At 44.1% G+C, this 25,028-nt stretch overlaps 1 protein-coding gene and 1 long non-coding RNA gene across 2 annotated transcripts; one reads left to right on the top strand and one right to left on the bottom strand.

Annotated features, from left to right (window-relative positions):
* Window positions 1-410: 410 nt before the first annotated feature.
* Window positions 411-4,499, bottom strand: LOC135420497 (uncharacterized). Its single transcript, XR_010433554.1, has 3 exons — window positions 3,015-4,499; window positions 2,874-2,963; window positions 411-2,758 (listed from the first exon to the last, which is right to left on the bottom strand). It is a non-coding gene; the product is annotated as an uncharacterized LOC135420497 (long non-coding RNA).
* On the top strand, window positions 4,404-24,546 carry ACAD9 (acyl-CoA dehydrogenase family member 9). The gene is made up of 18 exons (XM_064668029.1): window positions 4,404-4,560; window positions 6,038-6,131; window positions 8,113-8,214; window positions 10,719-10,825; window positions 11,548-11,648; window positions 13,355-13,433; window positions 14,416-14,590; window positions 15,197-15,270; window positions 16,601-16,676; window positions 17,295-17,365; window positions 17,706-17,825; window positions 18,574-18,702; window positions 20,678-20,757; window positions 21,286-21,412; window positions 22,102-22,179; window positions 22,922-23,050; window positions 23,740-23,812; window positions 24,270-24,546. Exons 1-18 carry the CDS (start codon window positions 4,438-4,440, stop codon window positions 24,368-24,370), a joined length of 1,839 nt encoding a protein of 612 aa, XP_064524099.1. The 5' UTR covers window positions 4,404-4,437; the 3' UTR covers window positions 24,371-24,546.
* The last annotated feature ends 482 nt before the right edge of the window (window positions 24,547-25,028 follow it).

The following is a 25,028-nucleotide window of genomic DNA, read 5'->3' as shown; positions in this document are numbered from 1 at the left end:
CACTTATCACTGTCACCTGTGTGACATAAACCCAGCACTGCCCAGGCTGCTCTGCTGCTCTTTATCTGCAAATGTGCCCCTGTGGAATCCCACAGCAACAGCTGCTTTCCTGGACTGAGAGTTTAGGTTCTCTGCCTTCACAGAGCAAAAATTGTACTTGATTTTAATACAATGCTTGTCCTGTTTTTTCTTGCTTGAAAAATTAAAGCTTATTTGGCTGCGAAGAAAAAAAATTCACATTTATAAATTTATAATTTGAAATTACTTTAAAATGCGTAAAATATGAGATAATTTAATGCTTCCTTTAATCTAACATGACAGAGCTAATGGACAATTTGCCTAGAAGTGCCACCTCATGTTGTGAGGAACTTCTTTCACTGACAATCTGTATTTGTTTCTTTTTCAGGTGGTTTTTAAGACAGCCACAGTACAGTCATTCTGGATGCACAACAGCTTGGACAGATGTATTCCTACAGTGACAGTGTTAATATGTGTGTTTCAAACACATCACTTTGCTTCCACAGCATGTAACCAGGAGCAAGAGTGGAAATACCAGTTCCTGCTCTCACCTTTCCCAGGATTTCATTTGTGAGGCAGGGGTTTTTTTAAATATTCAGAGACAGGGGGGTGATGCAATGAGCACATCATCACATGCCTGTGGGAAAGGCAACTATGAATGTCAAGTGCAAAACTTTCATACCATCTGTCTGTTGAAAAGGAGCGAACGATTGCATAGACAGAGGAGGAGCTGTGTGTGTTTTCCTGCAATTGCAGCCAAGACTGGTGAATATTTTTATAAAGTAATTTAGACCTACAGTGGCACTTTTTCAGTAAGTAAAGCATCCGTGTTTCAAGGAGCTAAATGTTATCAGGTGATTATATTATTGAATACCAGTTTTTAAGCAGCTGCTGGAAAAATATGGAAGAGTAAAAAGGAAAACTGAAGGGTGATTGTATGATCCTCATTTACTGATCTCTGTCTCCCTTGTATTAATTCCTTCTCAAGAAAGCACTTTGTGTGGAATAAACTGAAATAAACACTGTGGGAGTCGTGTTGATCACAAAATGTGAGTTCTGAAGAGCTGTAATGGCTGAGAGATTCACTGGCCCAGGAAGGGAAGCTGGAGTGATGTGAACATGTGGATGAATAGCTGAGTGTCAGAGACAGCAGAGATGAGCTGTAAATAAAAGCGGGGAAAGAAAAAGACTGGACATGTTGCTGAAGCAGAAGGGAAAAAGTACTTTTTTTAATTTTAGCAGACTGTGCGGTTCTGTGCAGTGCAGCTTGAAGACATTACAGGTCACGGTGGTGGGATTCGGTGTTACAGACACTTGCAGAGAGCTGCAGCTGCCAGGAGTGTGCTTCCAACTCTGCTCACACACAACACTGGGAATTGCTGCATGGATGGGACAAAATGTGTGGTGTGGCACCATTTGTGTCAGTGCAGGAACATAAAGTATTCTCTCTGTGCAAGTGATGGTCTGCTTGTGGTTTCATATATGGGTATGATATCATCCACTGGGATTGAAAAACACCCAGGTGTTTGTTTAGGATATGCTCAGAATCCCATTCACACGGGGTGGAGTGTGCTGGCTGCTGCTTCAGTTCTTTTGAACTTCCTGATGAGGCATCTTTTCCCTGTTTCCCAACTGCCTAGCCTTGTTTTCACTGGATGATTTTCTTCAAGCAGCCTTTTACTGTGCACTGTTTATCCTTTCTTTCAAAGTTGCCAGATCACCCCCTTTGTACAAACCAGAACCAGTTAGACTTGTCTCAGTAAAGGTGGCCTCAGCTTTGGCCCTTTCATCCTTAGCATATTCAGTCTGGGAGGAGTTGTGGAACTCACACCTTCTCCTGACCCCCCGGACAGTGTTGTCTGTCCAGAACTGAGATGTGGCACTGGTGGGGCATCCCTTGTCTTCAGCACTCCACCATTTCACCACAGTGCCAGACAGGGTCCCCTCAGTGACATCCTATGGGGAGGCCTCTGCTCAGTTAACCCCGTGTGTCATGAGCCTGAGCAGGCTTTTGCCCTTACTGTCCATGCCATCAACCAACTACAGATACCAGCACCTCAAGAGGCAGTGGCATGTTATCAGTGCACCCCACAGATTGCACAATGCTGGAGTCAGCTCAGTGCTCCCCATTCCTTTCTTTTCTGATAGGACTAGATATCACCTTCTGCTTTTCCACCCTTCAAAACTAGAAGTAGGACAACATTACTTAACCAGCAGTGAACATGTGGAGATGAAAAGCTCGGGATCCATTATGCCTGTATTCCTGTAACCACACAACTGTGCCAATATTGGAATCTTACGGAGAAGCAGGGTCCTGCAGGGAGCCTTTCCCATCTATTGCCCTCATCAAAGGGCAGGCCAAGGGGGCTGGCTCTTCTCTCACAAATAAGGCACTCATGTTTCGTACAGAGACAGGGAGTTGGCACAGATTGTCAAAAATTACCCTTCAAGAGGCTGTCACAAAACAAGCACTCAGCAGTTTCATCTTGTCCCCAGTTAATAGTTACAATTCATGGGATCAAGGAGTCTGTGAAAAGAAAAACCCTTCTGGCTGAGATGCTTTGTGCCCTCACAGTTCCACAGAGGTTTGGACTCAACACTGGCTGACTCCCATCAAACCAGTACCATGTCTCACCTGCTCCCAGAGGTGCAGTGTGACACACGTGTGTGGTACCTCTGGCTCGGTTTTAAACACCTGTATGATCCCTCTGGCTCGGTGTTACACACGTGTGTGACCCCTCTGGTTCAGTGTGACACACATGTGTGGTACCTCTAGCTTGGTTTTACATACCTGTATGATCCCTCTGGCTTGGTGTTACACACATGTGTGACACCTTTGGCTCGGTGTTACACACGTGTGTGTCACCTCTGGCTCGGTGTTACACACGTGTGTGATTACTCTGTGTGACCCCTCTGGCTCAGTGTTACACACGTGTGTGACGGCTCTGGCTCCGTGTCACACACCTGTGTGACCCCTCTGGCTCCGTGTCACACACCTGTGTGACCCCTCTGGCTCCGTGTCACACACCTGTGTGACCCCTCTGGCTCCGTGTCACACACCTGTGTGACCCCTCTGGCTCCGTGTCACACACCTGTGTGACCCCTCTGGCTCCGTGTCACACACCTGTGTGACCCCTCTGGCTCAGCACCTGCCCAGCGTGTGCAGGGCTCTGGCACACCCTGACATGCCTGCAGTGCTCAGGACTGGGGGTCCCGCGGTGGGAAGACAGATACACAGACACAAAAACCCAGCAGGGAGCAAAGCTGCCTCACCCTCAGTCCTTCCTGTTCCCCAGTTGCAATACAGGCCCTGAGAGGCAACCAAAAAGGCAACTGATTTGGATTACAGGATTAAAGGATTTACATTTTACAAGTCACAAGTAAACTAAGCAAGATAAATGACCTCATTAGGCCTGTGTTTACCTTTAGTACTTGCCCTTCTGGTAAATGCCATTTTGTTACATCCCGAGCATTGTGCAGTTCCTCACAGACCAAAGCAAACTGAGGGCAGCTTCAAGAGAGTAAAGGCAGCCTTTAAAACACTTAAATATTTCAAACAAATGATTCAGAAGGCCCTTCTGTGTGGGTGAGCAGGTGAGAGCAGCACGGTGGGTGGTGATGCAGCAGAGCTGAGCGGTGCCCTCTGTCAGGAGGGGAGCGGTGAGTGTTTCTGAAGCAGATTTCAGTGTCGGGTGACAAGCTCAGTAATTTCACATGGCTTTGGCACTTGGGTTTGTAAAAAAGACAAAACCTGCTGCCAAAGGCACGGCAGGGGGGAGCAAAGAAGTACAAATCCAAGTATCCTCGGTGCAGGGCAGCGTTCGCCGCAAGGCACCGTCCTGGGGGTGTGTCTCGGCCGCTGTGGGACACTGAGCGAGCGGGGCCGCTCGGGTGAGGGCTGTCGGTGCTGCCATCCTCCTCCTCCCGAGCCAGACACTCGCATTAGGAGGAATTAGGCTTTGATGGAGCTTTTGTGGCCGTTCCATCAGCTCAGTGTGTTCAGCACATCCACCCGGTGCTCCCCCGCCTGCAGCAGGTCAGCGTGTTCCCACCCCGCCCTACACCGATGCTTCGGGTTCAGGAAGGCGATTCTAAGACATCCTATGCGTGTCAAAAAATATTATTCATTATTATTTTATCATTATTATTACATTATCCGGTTCATCGTCTGTAGCTGCTGCTGGGTGACCGGGCAGGGCCGTGGCAGGTGGGGCGGGCGGACCCCTGGGCGGCTCCGTTCCCGTTCCTGCGGCAATTCTGCCCAAAGCGGCGGCGGCCCGGCCAGGCCGCGGGCGGGCTGAGGGAAAGAGGGCTGAGGGAAGGAGGGCTGAGGGCGGGCTGAGGGAAGGAGGGCTGAGGGCGGCCCCGGCGCGCAGCGGTGCCGTCACGGCCGCGCCGTGAGGGAGCGCCGAGCCCGCCATGGCCGCGCTGCTGCTGCGGACCCTTCGCGCCGCCCGGGCCGGTCCCGCCGCCCGCCACCTGCGCACGGCCGCGCCCAGGGCCGCCTTCGCCAAGGAGCTCTTCCTGGGCACCCTCAGCAAGGTGGGACCGCCGGGCGGGGCTCGGGGTGGCGGTGCCCCTTCACCGACCGGCAGCGCTGGGGACGGGCAGTGCCCCGGCCCTGCTGCCACAGCCCAGGGGCCATTGGCCTCTTGCCCCCCTGGGCTCACCTGGGATCACGTCCAGCCGCTGTCACCAGCACCCCCAGGGCCTTCTCCAGCTTCCCAGCCTCTCTACCCCCAGTCTGTAGCACTGCAGGACTTGTTGTGATCCAGGGAAAGGACCTGGCTCTTGGCCTTGTTGAACCTCAGACGAGGTCCATGAACCTCAGCCTGTCCAGATCCCTCTGCAGAACCTTCCTGCCCTCCACCACCTTGGTGTCACCTGCAGACTGACCAAGGGTGCCCTCGATCCCCTTGTCAGGGTTATTGATAAAGACATTAAACAAAACTGGCCCCAGCACTGACCCCTGTGTAACCCCCTGGTGCCCATTCCCAGCTGGATGGAGCTCCATTGCCCACCACTGGTGCCCATTCCCAGCGGGATGGAGCTCCATTGCCCACCACTGGTGCCCATTCCCAGCTGGATGGAGCTCCATTGCCCACCACTGGTGCCCATTCCCAGCTGGATGGAGCTCCATTGCCCACCTCTCCCTGGGCCAGCAGCCAGTTGTGAGCCCAGTGAGCAGTGTCCCATCCAGGCCATGAGCAGCCAGTGTCTGCAGGAGAATGCTGGGGGTGTCAAAGGCTTTCCTGCATCCAGGTTCACATCCAAAGCCTTTCCCTCACCCCCTGAGCTGCTCATCTTGTTGTAGAGGGAGATCAGGTCGGTCAGGCAGGACCTGCCTTTCCTGCACTGCTCCCCAGTGCAGCCCAGGCCTGTTTGCTCTCAGGGTTTCCCTTGCCCCCCCCACTGGAGCTGGGTTAACTGCAGTGACCTGTTGGCACCTGTGCACACAAAATGCACCGTGGAGTTCTAAATGTTCCCAACAACCAGCACCTGAAGAGCTGCCTTAAACCACAGTTGCCTGTTCTTGCAAGCTTAGGAAATTCCCTTTGGAAACATAGGTGTGTGTACCCTGGGCATTCCACAAAACTATGGCAGTTTATGCTCTCTTTTTACTTGAAGGATCAAGACTTCATGTAAACTTCTGCCTACATTTTTTATAGGAAGGGTTGGAATTCTTGTTGTGTCTTGAGATGCCACCAGACAAATTTCAGACAACACTGTATCAACCAGAATTTGTTAATCCAGGGTTTACGGTTTGCTGTTCTCATAGTTCTTAAAAATCTCTTTATTTCTCCCTAATGTTCCTGTTTTTCAGGTGGTTTTGTATGTATTAAAGTTGAGCCCTCTGGGCCTTATCAGATAAGGCTGTTCCTGGCTCAGAATATTTTCCACAATTCTTAATTTTCACAGCTTTTCATCTAGAATTTGAGAGGCATATGTTCTTGAATTTTTATATCAATTGTGTGATTCATGTATTAAAAAAATCTAAAATATTTGTCTCTTATTTTAGAAAGAAGTTTTCCCTTATCCAGAAATCACCAATGAAGAACTGGCAGAGATCAACCAGTTTGTTGGACCTGTCGAAAAATTTTTCAATGAAGAAGGTATATTATTAGTTTTTTATTCATGCAAGTGATTTACTGAGTTCAAAATAATTTAACTGGAGCAGTTGAATAATTATTATTACACTGTAAATACTTAAGTCATTTTATGCATTTATTACTAGTCATGTAGTGCTGCTGGTTCTACAGCATGTCCATTGATTTTTTTTTTTTGTGGAGTATTGGGATGCTGACTAGAAGACATAAATCTCCAAACCAGAAAAAATCCCCAGGAAGTAAAAGAATTCTGGGATAGAGGTAGGATTTGAAATTGGTTTTAGCTCAGTAGAACTGTACTTTTTGCCGCTTCATATATTGTGATTTTTTTTGTCCTGAAACTTTTAAATGTCTTACTCTGCTAAGACTGGTTGTAGCAAAATTCAGAAGAGATAATAATAAATGATGACTCATTGGGAAAAATCAAAGGTATTTGTGTTTTTTCAGCATTAGACTAATGATTCTATTTAGGAAAAGTCTTATTAGCCGTGTGCATTCCAGATAGGGCTGCAGGGTGTTCCTTCCATTAGTGCTGCAATGGATAAGCCAATTCCAGAACAACTGTACAGAATTGGTTTTTACAGACAGCAAATACTGAGGCAGTTAAACACTATTGTCTCAGACTTCCCACTGACAAAGATGCCAGGTCTGGGTTTCCAAACACTGCAGGAGTTTGGAGAAGCTAGTGATTGTCACAGATGACAATTTGTGAGGGACAGGTCATTTTAACTGTAAAATTGTATTGCTGCTTACTGACAGTAAATAAAGAATTTATTCAAATTACACTTTTTATTTCTTTGCTCTGTTGGGGAAATTAATTTATGGAGTAAAAAACCTGCTGTTTAAGGGAGGAATAAAAATGCCAAACTATGGAGTCTTAACTGCAGGTAGAAATTGCTCATCTTTGAATTCCCAACTACTTCTGTTTAGTTATTCAGGGTAACTTAGGGGTGTGGTTAAAATAGGTCAGTAGGGCAGCCCTAAACAGAAACTTGGTGGGACTGGCACTGGGAAAGGAAACTCATCTCAGCAGAGTCACTGGAAACCTGACAATGTCCTGACACCACAACTCACTCTCTCCCTGGGACAGCTGAGGACACTCCACAGATAAGGATCTGGTGCAATGGAGCTAAAAAATTAGCGTGGGGAGCAAAAAATGTTGTTTGAAGAGTTTTCTTTCTGAATAACTTCTGTCAGAAGAAGATCAGAATGTCTGGTTGCCTCCCCCTGCTATGTTCACACAGAAGTTCCAGCACCCTTTCACTGGGGTGAATGTGAGGTTTCTTTAGGAAGCTCCATTGCTTTTGCAGAGTTACTTCTTGTGTAATTTTTGGAAAGGTGGCTGTGTTCCCTCTTCTGCAGCTTACAGCCTTCCTGAGCTGCTTAACATGATTCCTGTTTATTTTCACTGCAACAGTACAGAACAGCTCTTTTAATTCCCCAGGAACTGGAAAAACTTCTAAGAACAAGATTTTGTAGTTAACTCATTTTTTTTCCCTCATGACTTAGCCATTGTTCAGGTAGAAAACCCTGGGAATCTTTTGCTTATTCCAGTCTTGGAATATGCTGACATGCACACATACAACCTGTACGTATAGAAATGTTTGAGAAAATGAAATAAACCCCAGATTTTTCCCACTTCCAAGTCCTTTTCCTGCATATGTTATGAGGGCAAAGAGGACAGTTGGTAAGATCAGGTTGAAGCTAGAAGGAGGAATTCTGGTGGAGCCGGGGATGAGAAGTCTGTCTCCATCTGTCATGAGCACTGTGTCTTCTCTGAAGTTCCTTCAGAAGATTGGAGAAGAATTCCAGCAGGGAGGATGTGGGGAGTTGGCTCAGTTCTTCAAGTGTGGGCTCTCAGGCTGATGACAGGTCTGAGATCCCTGTGCTGCTGGCTCAGGGCATGCCCTGACAGACCTGGGCAGTCTCACAGGTTTGTGTCACCAAGAAGCACAGTTTGAAATGGTAAAACCTTCTGTATTTGCAGTGGACTCAAAGAAGATCGATCAAGATGCAAAAATCCCACCTGAAACTTTGAAAGGGCTGAAGGACTTGGGTCTCTTTGGCATGCAGATCCCAGAGGAATATGGTGAGTCCATGGTCACAAAAGGAATAACCCAGGAGTTAGTCTGTATTTAGTGGTGCATTGCAAAATGTGTCTGTGCTGTTCCATGTGTGGTCTTGGCTGAATTAGGAGCTGGGGCTTTCTCTCTGGTTAATACAGGAATGCCTGGTGGCTGTGTGAGGAGCTCTGTGTGCCCTTCCCTTGGGTGCCATGACTAATTTTAGCTGGTGTAAATTCCTCTTGGCATAGCATTTCCCTTTTTGATTGTTTTTTTGGATGCAGTAGAGAAACTTGACATTCTGGGAGACTTGTTCTTGCTGATGGTTCTTAAACTTGTGCTGGGTCCAAAGTGCAGTGTCTCATGGAAGTGACCTATCAAAGCTGTCACTGGCAGGTAGGAATGTGCTGGAGCACTTGGGAGTGTAAAAGTATAATGTCTGTTTACTGAAAGGATGGCTTTTGGATAAAATCCTTCCTGTGCAATACTGAACAGTTCATGTCCTAAAGGGCATTGTGGTGCCAATTGGCATCATAGACATTAATTCCTCACTGGACTAACCCTTACACTTGCAAAGGAGTTTTCAAGAAAATTTTGATCCTATTTTTACTCATAAGTTAAAAATTGGCATTGAAATTTATAAAGAAATGAGAATATTGCAAAGGGATGTTGAGGAGAAAGCTCAGAGAAAGACAGTTTCACTGGGGAAAATACCTCATTTTTGAACAGAATGGCATGAAACAAAATATTTTTTTCAGTGTTTACAATAATTCTGTGTAAAGCTGGAGACATTCTTCAGCATTTACTTCTTGCTAAAGTAATACTGTTATTTTTTGTAGCATTTTGTTATCATGTTAGGCAGTATAACTAGTGTTGCTGTGCTGCACTGGTTTCAATTTAAGTCTATATACAAATTCATTAAAGTATATCAGACAAGTGGCATATGCTGTAACATGGTGTGGTCTCTGGTTAACTGATTGTTAATTAATGCTTTTGAAATGCATAAAAAATGTTATTAACTGTTTTTCATGTGTGTTCAGAACTAGGCAGGGTGGTGTGAGGGTGAGGTAGAGAAGAGGCTTGCCAGCTCTTTCAAGGTTTGCTCTTCAGGATGGTGTCTTGGGAGGAGAAGGATCTGGACAGAGCACCTTAACCCAGGTGGGAAGAGAGAGGTGTTTAGGAGTTAAGAAATATGTTGGAAGAAGGCAGGAGGTTCCTGTCCATAGAAAGGAGGTGTTGGAGGCAGGGAACAAAGGACGGAGCTCAAAGCAGAGCATTAGGAACCACCATGACACTGGAAGTGTAACTTACTATTGATTAACTAAAAATACGTTTCCCAGTCTATTTTTTTAAAGACTCTCAAAGGCAATGTATTTAACTTTGAAGTCATACTTTAATTTAATAACATGTTCTTGTTGTTTTGATGCTTATGAAATAATATTCTCTCAGCTTCCAGTTTGCTAATTTGCAACCCACTCAGTACACTTGTGGAAAATCAAAGGCTTGTGGTGTTGTAAACTTAGATGCTGGATCAAACCAGAACGTGGAAAGCAGCTTAAACAAGCTCCTCTAGTCTGCACCATAAATGATATACTTCTGATGAGGTTGTTCCCCATTTTTTGTAGGTTAAACATGATTTATTTTTGGTGCTGGCGTTGTCATATTTTAAAACCTTTCAGTCAAAGCACTGCACAGTGTTTTTCATCATGGTTTGTAAAAGTGGCCTCTTTGCTAGAAGCACTGAAGTACAGAAATTTAATGGGGAAAACGAAACTCATGTGGATCATGGAATATCAGCTCTAACAAGGGCATCACTGGAGTTACTGCTGTGCACATCATCAGGATTCTCCAGGCTGAATCCTGAGCCCAGCACTGCTTGGAAAGAGGAAAAGAAGTCAGAGTACAGAGTACAGGGGGGGTGTGAGAGTTAATCCATATATGGGTGTTCTTAGTCTGTGTGAGGGGAAGGGTGTATGAGGCAGTGATGTGAGTTAATGGTATCAGGGACTGTTGCTGCGTTTATGCAGCGTGCACACACCAGCAGGGCTGTCGAGACATCTGCAGGAGTAAGGAACGTGTTACCCTGACTTACACCACTGTCCCACGTAGAAAATTGTTACCCTGGACAAAAGATTATTATCTTGATTAGATTAAATATTTTATTCACCAGTAATATATAAAATTATCTTAAGTGACAGCGAGCAGGACTTCTGGTCCTGACAGTGTAAAATTGCTGAACATTGGACTCATAAACGTACAGCTTTGATTTATCCTGCTTCCTCCAGGAAGCATGTGTTGGTGTCAGGTTTGTTTCTTGGTATATTCACATTTTTTTATTAAAGACATTTTTGAAGTGTTAGATTTTACCCTTGTCTAGTACCAGTTTAGAAGTCTGCTTGGGAACAAACTATCCAGTTTTGTTTCTCTGCAGTTAACAGTGTTACATTCCTAATGTTTCTGTACTTGGAAGGGATTTTTTGGGGGGAAGGGGCAAGTTATATCTCCTTCAAATAAACTGTTCTTGTTGCAGGTGGCCTGGGCCTGTCAAACACCATGTACGCCCGGCTGGGAGAGATCACTTCCCTGGATGGATCCATTGCAGTCACTCTGGCAGCACATCAGGCTATTGGGCTGAAGGTAATGCTGCTCTTTTAGGTCCAGGAGTTCTGCACAACTGTCAAGGAAAATGTGCAGTGTGGGTACAACAAATCAGAATCACCAGTGAAGCATCAATCAGGTGGAGCATTGGTTGTTGGTGTCCCCAGCACCCTCTGCCAGTGGCTCTCATGCAGCAGAAAGACTGAACAAGAAGTACACAAGAAAATGACGAGTTCAGGAAACACAGAGCTAAGAATTCTTAGAAAAAATGCTCTAAATATCCAAGGTTTTTTTAATTGAGCAAACTGGATGAATGTAGCTAGAATAAATATTGAAGTAAATAAAGTATCACAGAGGGTAACATTATGGAGACCAGTATCAGCCATGCAGAGAGTTCAGAAGGGTGAAACTTTGTCTAGCTGGATGAGACTGCAGGCTGGGGAGCTTAGGGGAGAAAACTCACCCAAGAGCAAGCATGTGAATTTTTGTTTGCTGTATAATACAGCCTTTTACTGGTGGGTGGATGGTGTCTGAAGAAAGAGAAGTAAGTTCATGAAAAAATTCCTCATGGAATTGAGCAGACAACGCTAATTTAAAATACTTTACTGTCTGATAAGTAATGAAGTCTGTTGTTTCTTAAACTGTCCCTTGTTATCCATAAAATGTGCAAGTAAAGCTTTCTGAACTTGGTGAAGCTGGTCAGCTTCGTGTCTTTTTCCACAGGCTGATGCTGAGCAGTTTTGTGCTGATTCTTTGTGCAGGGAATCCTCATTGCTGGCACTGAGGAGCAGAAGGCCAAGTACCTGCCCAGGCTGGCCTCAGGGGAGCACATCGCAGCCTTCTGCCTCACCGAGCCCGGCAGGTACTGCTGGGGTCCACCGACCTGCACACAGCACCCGGGGGGGGTTATGGTTGTCATCTTCATTAATACATTAAGTCTTTATTACTGGGGGCCTGTGGCTTCAGTGTGCAAATCAGGTTTTTATTTTTAGTTTTTAAAGGTACACTTCAGACCATTTAATTACTCCTTCCCCAATGTGCTACTCGTGGCAGTTTCCATGAAACCCCTAACTGTTGTTGTTCCCATCCCAGGATTTCATTTCCTTCATTTCTGGCATTGCTAAATATGAATTGAAAGGATACTTCATGCTATGTCAGAAGTAATGTGCTGTGACTGTTCTAGGATGCTTTCAGTTCTTGTTCAAAGTTACAAAAACCTGTATTCAAGGAGATACAAAAAATAATGGGAAGAATTTTGGGTGTTACTTAGAGTTCAGAAGAGGGATCTTTGTAGCAGCAGCTTTTCAGTGATAAGGTATTTGTTACAGTTACTCACTGACTGTCACTAATGTTGCAAATGTATTAGTGCAGAAGAGGGACAGTTTTGTGGAAAGCACACAGGGAGCCTGTAAAGGAAACTGGTGGAAGGACTGAGACCAGCTGAGTGTCTGAAGTTGAATCTTGCCTGTCCATGCAAACTGCAGCCTGAAACTTTCCTGAGCTGCTGTCTGCTCAAGTGACCTCCAGTCAGTGTTTGATTAATTGCTGATTTTCTTGTTGCTCCCAGACCTCAGGGATGGTTTTATTCAAGGGTCCTGAGCTGGGCTGTGACCCTCTAAAAGCTGTCCCACTTGTAGGTGAAAGTTAAACTAGCACAGATATTTTAACCAAGCAATCCACTGAAGGGACTCATAAGTAACACACAGGAGAAAAACAAGGGCCAGCCATGTTCTGGAATTCTTCTGACATCTTTCCTTCCCCAGTGTTCTTTAAAAAGATTTCTGGTCTTTAGCTTCAGTCTTCTTAGAGATCTCAGTTCTAGTGCACAGACCAATCATCTTTAGAACTGAACTTTAGCCATCTAATCCTATTAAAATACCAGCTGAGCTCTGGCTGTTCTGGGAACTTCACCCTTGTCCGCAGCTGAACACCCCAAGTGAGCCTTGTGACATTGTGATTTGTGGAGGAGGAAACTTCTTTCAAGGGGGAGACTGAGCTGCTTGTTAAGTTATGGAGTAAGGTGGTGATGCAAGAGGGAGGGTGAACTTAATCACAGAGTGTAAACTTCTGATTGCATTGTTGTAATTTGCTTGCTGATTTTGCTCCTGTAGAAGGTATTTGGTGTGCCCAAGTGCTCTTTGATAGAGACTGTCACACATTTATTTTTCATTTCTGTTGAGCCTTTTTTCACATGAGATATAAAACCAGGGTGTGAATTTTTGAGGAATGACTTAGACTTGTTAAACTTGGTGTGTTTTAGGATGACAGTTTCACTGTGTGTTCACACAGCTCGACATGCAGCTCAAAAAAAGCTGCTTATGTGGCATTGTGAACACTCTGGTCAGGTCCTAAGTGTGATAACATACATGGTAACGAGCAGGAATGTCCCCTCAGGTAACTTTTGGAGCTGTTGAATCGGTAAGCTTCATTGTTAGTTAAAAACTAATATTTATATACTGCTATTTAGCAGACCTGTAAACTCTCCTTGTTGAAGGATGTGAAGAGGGGAGTTTTGTTTTTAAAAATGTGTTTATTTCTTTAAACATTAATAACTTGTTTGTTTTTCAGTGGGAGTGATGCTGCATCCATCCAGACCAGAGCAACCCTCAGTGAAGATGGGAAATACTTCCTGTTAAATGGCTCCAAGGTACCCAGTGCTTTTGTTCCAAGTGCACAGCAAATGTCAGTGCAGCTTTGCCATCAGTCTGGCTGAGGAAGAAGCTGGTGTGGCAGCTGCCTTGAACTGGGAGGTGTCCAAGCTGGTGAAGACTGACCGTGTCAAAAAGACACCCGGGGTTGGTTTAGGGCCAAAGAGACTAGAAAAGCACTGTTAGGGAATAACTGCACTAAATTCTTGGTAGGAAAGTAGAAACCCACTCCTAAGTTCCTTCTCTATCACAAGCTTGTGGGTTCAGCTTCAGAGTTGTTGGTTAGTAGTTAGTTAATTAGCCCCCTCTGTGACAGCATAGGCACAAACAAACCTAAACTCATGTTTTCCTCTCTCTTCATTCTTCAGGCCAGATTTTGTAGGTGTTCGTAAAAGAAAACTTGACATTTAATTGGAAATGGGGCTGCTTGGAACAGTTCTGCTAAAAGAAAAAATGGTGCAATACAGCATAAGAAAATAAGAAATGTAGAGATGTACTGGCTTCAGCAGTATGGGATACATTGCAGACTTGACCTGTAGTTGTTGATGTGTTTGTGATGTGAAGAGACCCACCCTGTAGGAGAGGCTGTACAGAAATGTGGCCTGATCAGAGAATTTCTCATCAGAGTTAAATTTTTGGGCACAGGATTTCTGCAGTCTGCCTTCCCTCGTCTCCCTCACATGCTGCAAGCAGCAGGGCATCCAAGCTTTGGGGAAATGCACCGTGGATTTTAATTCAGTTCATACTGATATTAAACCTGGGTTTATAGCTGCTCTAAACTTACCACCTGTGGTCAGCTCTCCTTGGAAACATGTGCACAAGAGGCAAAACTAGTAGCAGACACTCATTAGAATTTAAGGGAAGAAGCAGCAATTTTTCACCACTCTGTTCTCTGCCCGGTCTGTTATGAAACCCTTCAGAACAGTGCTCACAAAACCAGAACAAATGTATTTCTTACACTTCTTTCCTCTCTTAAAACAGGTTTGGATATCCAACGGTGGCCTTGCAAGTATTTTCACAGTGTTTGCCAGGACAGAGGTTGTGGATAAAGATGGGCAGAAGAAAGACAAAATCACTGCTTTCATCGTGGAGCGGGATTTTGGGGGAGTCACCCATGGGAAGCCTGAGGATAAGTTGGGCATTCGAGGCTCCAATAGTAAGAATCACTTACAGTTGCTAACAGAAATGAGTTTAATATTTTAATGGCTTATTTAGTTTAGTTCACCTGAATTCAGAGGCAGATCAGTATCTATTCCATATAACAGTGTAAGTTTCATGTTTCTTTACCTGGCTTTTCCTATGAGCCCTTCCTAATGCAGGATCTGAAATAAGAAATCCATATTGTGCAGGTTTCCTCACTGGGCAGTCACAGAAACCACTCAGGAGATTCAGTAGCCAAAAGCTTTAATCTAGAAGACTTCATCAGTTCTTCTTAAGCTTATTAATGATTACAGCTTTTCACCATCTGTCTCCTGGACTTGACTCCTGAATCAGTTCCTTAGAACTGAGACAAAATAAAGACACAACTGTAGTTCTCTGTTTACACAATGTACAGTAATTACATTTTTAATGTTTTACATCAGTCATTGATGTCAACAGCCTTTTCCCAAATTCTCACTTCTCTGGCAAAGCATGTATAATTCTGTCATAAACAATGCATTAGGAAACCTTCATTTCTTGTGACAAATACTGACTTATGTTCCTGAATGTTTTTTAAATATTTTTGTGTCATACTTGAACAGCTGCTAATTTTGTGTTTCAGCCTGCGAAGTACATTTTGAAAACACCAAAGTGCCTGTAGAAAATGTAATTGGAGAAGTTGGAGGAGGATTTAAGGTAAGCAGTGGACAGTAACTACTGATGATTTTTAAAAGCCTGAAGGAGACTGTTTTTGTCCCCTGTACTGCAGTTTCCCTGCGGGCAGTTTGAGCACTGCCACACTGAAGGGTCCTGAGGAGAGACTGCTCCTCCCTGCTGTGCTTGTGTAAATCGGTTTCCCTGGAATGTCAGGTCTCTCTGTATCCCAGTGCAGTCAGAGAGGCTGGTGCTGCTCTTTGTGGGGTTTTGATTGCTTTTTGGGGTGTGATGTTCCCTTCAGAAAAGGGAGAGACTTCTTCAGCCTGAGCTCAGTCAGAGAGTGTCACCTACTGTTTCCTACAGCCACAACTGTGAACTGTGTGGAAAGGGAGAGTGAGAAATGAGTGGAACAGGCAATGGTTCCAGGAAAGCCCAGGTCCTGTCCAAGGTCCCTTGGCTGTCAGGTGGTTTTCCAGGGTTGGATTATTGCACAAGGAAACAAGAACAGGAGTTGCCTGACCAGCTGCCCGAGCACTGGCTGCTCTTCCTGCCATCATGGAAATGGGACAGCAGTAAAGACACCACCAGTCCCTTTGCTCTTACTGGTCCTTCTCAGTGTCTTACTCTTCCTCTAGCAGCCAAGTCCAGTCCTAAATGTTAAATGAAATAATTTTCTTAAATGTAGCAAAGATTAAAAGAAGGTTTTTGTTTTCCTCTTGAGATCTAGTTATCACAAGTTAAAATGTAGGAACAATAACTTCTTTGTTAGGTCTTTTGACCTGTCACCCATGTGTCTCTTGCTCAGAAACATTAACACTATATTCCAAAATCTGGTTTTGTCCATTATTGATCTGTATTTCATTTCTACACCTTTCATTCTTCTTCCCTTCTGTGGTATGTTGCTGGAAGGAGTCTGAAGCAGAGATCATCCATTGCAGGTCAGCTGCAGGGGATTTTATAAATATAAATAATATAATCAAACAATATTGTGGTTTTCTTCATTTTTTTATAAACCAGAGCAGTGCTGTCTAGTTGGAATGTTGTTTATCTAGCTGCAGATAAAGACATTTTTATCTACATTTTACCTTCATGTACTTTGAATAGAGATTATTTCCAGGTCACTGGATCATCAGTCTCTGAAAACTATTTCAAATATAAAATTTGATGTAGTGAGTGACAGTAAAAGCCCGGTTTTGAAGTGTTTCCCCTGGAATGCTGTGCTGGCTCACTGAGGGCAGGTGTCCCAGGCCAGGAAGTGTGTTCCAGTGAGGAATGAAATGCAGGGAAGCATTAAAGCATGAAGCAAGATAGAGGGAACCATTGTGATCTAAGGAGAATGTTGCCTAAACCCTGTTCATTTTCCTCCCAGGTTGCCATGAATATCCTAAACAGTGGAAGATTCAGCATGGGCAGTGCATCTGCTGGAATGATTAAAAAGTTGATAGGTGGGTGAGCTGGGTGCTCTGCAGTGCAGGAACTCATCTGCCTGAGGGAGAGAATGCAGGGTGGGAGCATGAGGCTGGATCACAGCACTGCTGCACTGTCAGCCATGACATCTTTAAAGCACTAAAATATGTATCTTAAGTGGTTATTAAAAGCCTGTTTACAGAGGCTTTACACTGAAGATTTTTGTCAGTTCACGCAATGGAAGGTTATTGCCTCTGTTGAATTTTTCTGAGGTAAAATGTTCTTCCTAAGAGAAAAGCCTCTATGCTACTGCTTTCACAAGGTGTAATCTCACACAGAACCTCCACTTGAATAACTGGCTCAAAGCTAGGCACAGTAATAAGGAATAATACTGCCAATAATTAGCCAAAATAGCAACAGATTTGCACCAAAATTGATTACTTCTCTAAGAGCACAGGCTCACACCTCAGGCTCAGGTTCAGAAGCCTTTGACAGGCTGGTCCCAGACTGGATCAACACCATCACTGAGGGTGTTTTTCCCAAAGTGGGGGTTACTGGTGTAGACTGAGGTGTCACGATGGGGAAAGGCACCATGGTCTGTCACAGTTCTAGTTCTGCTGTTCTGAGATGGATTTTTTCTTTTTTTTTTTTTAAAGAAATGACATCAGAATATGCTTGTACCAGGAAACAGTTCAATAAGAGACTCAGCCAATTTGGATTAATTCAGGTAATAAAAAATGAAACCCCTAAACCTCTCTGCTTGTATTGACTGAGTGTAAGGACACAGATTATGTTGGGGGTATCTTGGCAGAGTGGTTTAAAGAATTTGCTAGAAGTCTTAGATTTATGGAAATGTAGCACAGATGATCTTTTAAATGTCTAGAATGATAAATGAATAAAGATATTTATTTTTTTATTGTTCATGATTGTTTTGCAGTAGAACTTTTTATTGATTAGTGTTTGATAATAAACGTGTGGAAACTGCAGTTGTGTTTTTAAGTTGGAGGCTTGACTGTGGGATTTTGCCCCTGAATTTCTGTGTGATTCCTCACATTGCTGTTTGACAGGAGAAGTTTTGTTTTATGGCTGTGAAAGCATATGTAATGGAGAGTATGGCTTACCTCACTGCAGGGATGATGGACAGGCCAGGCTTCCCAGACTGCTCCGTGGAGGCAGCCATGGTCAAGGTGAGGATCAGGTAGATTCAGTGAAGGACTCCTGGGTTTCGGTCTATGTGCTCAAAGTGCTCAGAGGCTCAGGGGTTGCATTTAGACAAGTGATAGAAAAACCTCAGCCAGATGAACAAATAAACTTTCCTGTTCTCTCTGTAGCCCACATACCATTAATTACCTCAGACTCGGGCTTTTGTCACCACACAAAATACAAGCTGCAGACACGTGTTGGGAATGTCATGGCCCTCCTGAGCCTCTGGTGAGGCCTCACAAGAGCACAGAGACACTTGGTCACAGTTCCACTGCCAGCCTGGCCAAGTGCTCCTGTCCCATGGTTGCAGCATCAATCCTGAGGGAGAGCCAGGCCCTGTGTGCTGGTGTGTCCCTGCCCAGGGCTCCCTCCCTCATTTCCAACCCTGCCAATGGTCCCTTGCAGTGTGGTCAGTGCAGAAATCTGTGTTCTGGTGAACCTGGGCAGCATGAAAGGCTCCAGCCAACCACCTGGAGCTCTTCTGCTGGTGTATGGCTGCCCCTCTCCCCAGAATATGTCCTCGTAGAGACTTCCTTGTGGATTGCAAGGGCACTGAGTTTAACCAAAGTTTACACCCCACAGGGCTGCTATTTCAGGCAGGTTAACGGGACTGGTGGAACAGCAGTAGAAAATATTACAGCAGTGTCATGTAAATACACCCCCAGAGAAGCGTGTCCTGTATTGCTGCTGATTTCGGTATTTCCTGATGGTTCAAGTCCTGTTCCCTGGCAGGTGTTCAGCTCTGAAGGTGCCTGGGCCTGTGTGAGTGAAGCTCTGCAGATCCTGGGAGGCCTTGGCTATATGAAAGATTATCCCTACGAACGTTACCTCAGGGACACCAGGATACTGCTCATCTTTGAGGCGAGTACCCAGTGCCAGTGCTGCTGTGAACTGCAGTTCACACTCACAGCTGTCAGCCTGAGCAGAAACCCAGGGCTTGGCTGGCCAGGCATCATTCCTTTAGCTGCAGAATCTGCAGTAGAGTAAGACTGCAGAACTAACCTTGCTCTTCTTGGAGATATGGAGAGTAGTTTCCTCTAGTACAATAAGCTATGATGGCTTTTATATACTAACCCCCAAGTATGAGTTACAGCAGGAACTGGCACCAGCTTTGCCCCTGGAAACAACAAACTGGTGATTTTTATATATATATATATATATATATGTGTGTGTATGTGTATATTTATATACAGTGATATGAACACATTGGTAGGGTATTTAAAGTTTCTTAAATATTTGGAGTTTTGCTGGATGATTTAATAAAATACACAGCTGCTTTAAAGACACTGTCATCAGAAGAAAACATCCCAATTCACAGCTTGGGTGGTTGTTTCTTTGAACACACTAAAGGATTCTAAATTAACATAAAAGCCTAAAACTCTTCTGGTTGACCAGAGTAACTCCTCAGTCTCTGGTCAGTAAATAGCTGTAACTGCACAGGAACTCACAGTGAAATCAGGCAACTGCCTGAGCAGGAGCCTCAGGAGGGTGCTTTGTCTCAAGCATATTTTGGAGCTTTTTTGCTGCTTCATCTGTTCTAGTGTAAGCAATAGGATTTGGTACAAGGTGTCTCTAATAGGATTTTTTGGGATTTTGTGGCTGAGCTGCTCTGTTGGTGCCTAGGCTGGAGTAACCTTTCCTCTTGTGTGCTTCTCACAAGTGAAGCAGGGAAACTCATAAAAGATAGTTTAGAAGTTTCATTAACTTATTGATGGGCACTTATTTAAAAAACAAAAAAGGCTGTGAAGTTTATTCTGTTTCCAGGCTGGATTGTCCGTGATCATCAGCTGCACATCTGAGTCAGACTGCCAGGCTGATTTCTCTTGGTGGGCCGTGTGGGAATGATCATTTACCTCCTGGTGCCAGGACAGCAAAGATCTCAACTGCCAAGTCCTGCACGTTCTCCATGTGAGCTCAGTGCATGGCAGTCACCTCAGTCACCTGAGGGGCAGGTGGTCCTGCAGATAAATACCTGTGTTTGGGGATGGAAGGACAAACCCAACCAGCCTGTCAGGTCATTGTCCTGCTCCCTGCAGGGCTGGCTGTCCATGAGTCTGGCAGACATTCCAGACAGGAACATCTAAAACCACACATAAGGAGCATGTCCTGGACTGGTTGAAGCAGAGAAGACCTTTTGGATAGTTATAGGCAGTCTTGTTTAAAAAACAAACCATTCCACCACTGGAATTCCTTCAGTCAAGCTCATTTGGAGCTCTTCTACAACTTTTTAAATGTTCCTTCACTGGAACAATGCCCAACTTTTTTTCACTCAAAATGCATTTAGTCTGGTTTCTTTTTCATTATGATGCATTTGTATGTTTAATAATGAGGGGCTCAACTTCTGCACAGCTACATGAAATCAGAATTAAAACCGAGGTAAAGCAAAAGACAGCAAACACTTAGGGGTGGAGGAAGAGTCATCTTGTAAAACTGGAACAGTGGAAAGGTGCTTGGAAAGCACTCAATATCAGCAACTTTATAGTTGCCTGCAGAACCTGTCTGCAAAGACTTTAATAAAAATAATTGATGGACTGTTTAGCCTTTGTTGCTTGTTGTTCTGCCTCCCCAGCTCCTGTTTCTGCTCCAGGCAACCTCACCGGGGGGCAGCCTCTGGCACAGGTGTGTTTTCCTTACAGGTGCTGATCATCTTCCATCTTACAAGCCCAAATGCATTTTAGAACATTCCATGGCAAACTACAAGTTATTTAGATACTGAAAGCAGTTTTAGGAGAAGAAAAAGTATAGAAAATATGATCACAGCATATCTGGGGTTTTTAAAATACTAAAAATACTTTGTGTTTGGTACTGACTTCCCTTTCTATCCTGTTTTTTACAGGGAACAAATGAGATCCTGCGACTGTATATTGCACTGACGGGTATGCAACATGCAGGCAAAATCTTAACTGACAAAATTAAGTATGTTCTTATTTATTGTTCATAGTTTTTATTATTTTAATCAGAATCTGATAACTTTATAGATAAGAGGGGGAAACTGTAGGAAAAACTCAGTATTTTCAATGTATTGCCTGTAAAAGGTAGTTAACAGGGGTCTCTTTTTGTCTTTTTAATTGGATGGTTCATAGATTTAGGAATCTTGGCCTTTAATGCATCTTATCTTGGAATTACAGCTGGTGTAAAAGTCTTTCTTCCAAGACCAGTAATGCAAATGTTAAATCTGAACACAGTTGTGTTGTACAACAGCTGTACAACAGCTGTATTGTGCATATTGAGTAGCTGGTCCCTGGAATTCCTTGTGAGGGCGTTGGGGAGGAGCTGGTGACTTTTAAGGCTCCATAATTGCTCTCCAGACTTCCAAGTAAAATGGATCACTTGGTGATTCCCAGACAAACTGCAGGTGTTCTGCTAAAGCATTTAGAGTTTCAGCTGGTTATGACTGAACCTCCTGGAATTTGCTTATCAGCTGTGTTCTCCCCAACATTCCAGAGAAATCAAGAAAGGCAACGTGGGCGTGGCCCTGGGGGAGTTTGTGAACAAGATGCGGGACTCGATGGGCCGGAAGGTGGATCTGGGGCTGGTGGGGGACGCCGGGGTGGTGCATCCCAGCCTGCAGGTGAGGCAGGGCCAGGGCTCCTCCTCCTCAGCTTTGCTTTCCTTTGCTGCTCCTCTCGGCCTCATCTCCTGGCCTGGCAAAACAAACTGTGTGCTCAGGAACAGTGGATTTACAATGTAAAATATTGCAGGCTAGAGAAGTCAGTTATAGCTGTTTTATTATAGGATACAGGGAGAATGAAGGCTGCTCTCAGTCTGGATTTAGACAAAACCCAGGCTGATATTCATTTTAGTAATTTGTATAAACTGAAGTTTGTTTGTATGCCCTTCATAGTAAGGTCTGACACAAAACAAGGGTTTCTTCCTGTTTAACAGTTTCAGGTAAGAATTCCTGTGAACTATATATACACATACTTGCTTAATCACTTAGTAAATCATTTTTATGACCCAAAATGATCATTCTGTTAATAGCAAAAAGATAAGGTATCTTTTTTCCTGGGATGTTCTGTTAGTTGTTTTTGTAAGTATAAGCCTAAACTGAAAAGTTACCAGAAGTAAAATCTAGCAAATTTTAATGCATGTTTTATAGAGGAGGAATAGTGCCTTGTCTGGCTTTCAGAAGCAAATTGGATGACTGCTAAAAAAAGACCAAGAGAAAATCTATTGTCCTGCTTAAAGGGGGTGAGGGTGTACTGCTTTTTTCCCTTACAGAACTACTCAAATGCTTGTATTTTCTGTTTTATTTTATAGGAGAGTGGCAAGAAACTTGAAGAAAACATTTATTATTTTGGAACTACAGTCAGGGGCCTGCTAACTAGGTTTGGCAAGGTAACTATTATTTTGTCTGTTTGTTACTGAATAGTTTATCCTCAAGGCCTCACTGGCATCTGGAGTGTGTGGCCAGAGCCAGGACTTCCTTCACACCACACATTGTCACTGAATGTGAGAAAACACGCTGAAATTCTGTACTCAGTGTAATGGACAATTTATGTTTTCAAAACCAAAGCACAGGCAATCTCAGTGAATTAGTTGCTTTCTTCTACTTCTGTAAGCCAAATCCCGCTGCAGCAACTGTTTGAAGTCCTTTGCTGTGAGCAGACACTGGAACCCAATTCCCATTCCCAAATGAGGAGCTGCCCCAGCAGGTTGTGACTTTGTGCTGTTCATCCTCGTTGTGCAGCAAACCAATCAATCCCATGCACAGTGCTGGAGTTCCATCAGGAGAGCCTGCATGCGGAATACCCTGGATTTTCCATGTTGTGGCAGTTAATCTGATGTGTTCTGGGAATTCTGACCAGCTTCTGCCACACTGCACTTCACTCAGCACATATTTTTAACAGTATCTTTAATACCTAAATTTCAGTGATTTTTGGCATTTAGCAGAGTGGTCTGGGACGCAGCAGTTCTGCTCTTGGCTGCAGCCAGGAAGGGTAATAGTTAATCGAAAACTTTCTAACTGAGGGTAGAACCTGCTTATGCTAAATAATTATGGACCTAAACACAAAGTATGAACAATATAACGCTTGGTTAAAGCTTTAAGTGAAGCTAATAATAATTTTTACTCTTCTAGACAATCGTGGAGGAGCAGCTGGTGCTGAAGAGGGTGGCAGACATCGTGATTAACCTGTATGCCATGACAGCTGCCATCTCCAGGGCCAGCCGCTCCATCAGCATCGGGCTGCGCAACCACGACCACGAGGTGAGTCCTGGGGCAGCCATTCCCATTCCCGTTCCCTGGCTGTGCTCCTTGGAGCACCACACACTGCTTTTGTAAAGGATTCACTGCAAGCTCTGCCATAAAGCCAACGGTGCCCCAGGGTGTTGCCAAACCCGTTGGTTCCAGGGTGCAGTAACCAGTTGCCTCTCAGGGCCCTGAATGTTGAGTTCCACACTGTCAATGTGTTTAAAATACTTCTTTAACACACACACAGACATTTATAAACTAACTACAGATTTGCACGTTCTCTTAAACCTGCTCATGCCCTGCAGTTCTCCCAAACTCTTTCCATATAATCCCGAATACAAACATAATCACAACACTTGTGTCAATACATCTAATGACAGTAAAGTGATGATACAGGAGCTCATTTCAAGTTTCATGGTAACAGTTATGCTACAGGACAAACTAACATTTGGTTTTGACCTTGAGACTCTGTGTGTGTGTGAGCCCTGTTGTGTTTTGATTCCCAATCACTCTTTAGCCAATTCTGAGTTGCCCTTGACCCTCAGCAGCTCTAGGGTCCAAGGGACTGTACATGACTGGTTTGCAGGGCTCCATTATCAAGGAAAAAATGACTTTTAGAAGTTTAAAGTACTGTATTTTTACTACATTGTTTTGTTTGTGAAATTCCTTCCCTAGTTTTCAACGCAGTTTTCCTCTTTTCCCAGGTGCTTCTCACAAATATCTTCTGCACAGAAGCGTATTTCAAGAATAATTATGCTATGGCTCAATTAGAAAAATGTAAGTTCTATAAAATAATTTTTACATTCTTATGTCTTTCACAGGCTGTGGTCAAAAGAACGTGGGTTTGATGTGACCAACAGAATATTTTGCTCTGCCTTTCGTTCAGACGAGGAACAGAGCTGGAACCTGTTGAGAAGAGTCTCTTCATTCCACAGCTAAAGCAAACGGCTGGGATTCTTTTATTGAGGAATAAAAAGTCTATCACTAGCAAATACTCCTGTAAAGGAACTGATAGAAATTAGGGATTTGGTCTGTTTGGGAATTCCCACCCAGTCAGGCACTGGCTCTGTGAAACTCAGTCTGCAATAATCAGTCTTTTTCAGAGGAGAGTGTTAAATTCCTTCCTGGCACTCAGGTGCAGATACATTGCATTTGTATTCCAATGCTTTTTTGAAAGAAACGTAGAACAGCTATTTATGGTACTTTAGTTGACTTTCCTTCTGTTTCTCTGCAGATGCAGATGAGAACCTGGATGATTCCATTAAAAAAGCTGCAAAGCAAATCCTGGAGAAGAGATCCTACATCTGCTCCCATCCCCTGGACAGGACCTTCTGACCACCTCCCTGCCAGCAAATACAGAGGAATGTAAATCAGGGGGGAATTTTCTGCAGCTCAAGTATTTAGTACCTTAATAACTGTTATTTCATGAGTTTACCAGATGTAACTGTATGAAATAAGACTTATAAACACAACTTCATATCAAGAGGATAAATAAAGAGATTTTGCTTAAAGCTCAGGTTGCCTTATTAGGTGTGTATATGTCTCTTTCCCTTGTCTCTGAGGGTGGTTTCATTGTGTTTTACCTTGAATTTTATCAGAACTTCTCCGTGTTCTGTTCTTGACCTTGGTCATACACCTTACACTGACTCCTTTGCTGTGCTTTGGCTTTTGAAAACAATAAATAGGGGGTTTATTTAAATACAAGCTGTCATTGTTGTCAGAAAAGCCTCATGAGAGAGTAGATTTTAATGAGAAATATAAAAGGTTTAATTTTAATATTATGAGACACAGTTTTTCCCCTACCTGCCCCCTCTTGCTAACTCCAGACAGAATTCAGCCACCTCTGAACTGTCGCTGCAGAGTTGGTTTTATCCAGTGACACATTTCAACAGTATTTGCCAGTACTTGCTGGCCACATTTCCCTCAGAAGGCCATTATATTTGGGGTGACAGGTGCACATTGCCTGTTGTTCCCTGGGTTTGTACTCCCTGAG

The sequence above is a fragment of the Pseudopipra pipra genome, chromosome 11 (genome assembly GCF_036250125.1).
Source record: "Pseudopipra pipra isolate bDixPip1 chromosome 11, bDixPip1.hap1, whole genome shotgun sequence".
Lineage (NCBI taxonomy): Eukaryota > Metazoa > Chordata > Aves > Passeriformes > Pipridae > Pseudopipra > Pseudopipra pipra.
Note: the sequence above shows the minus strand (reverse complement) of the source record. Positions and strands in the feature narration are given on the sequence as shown.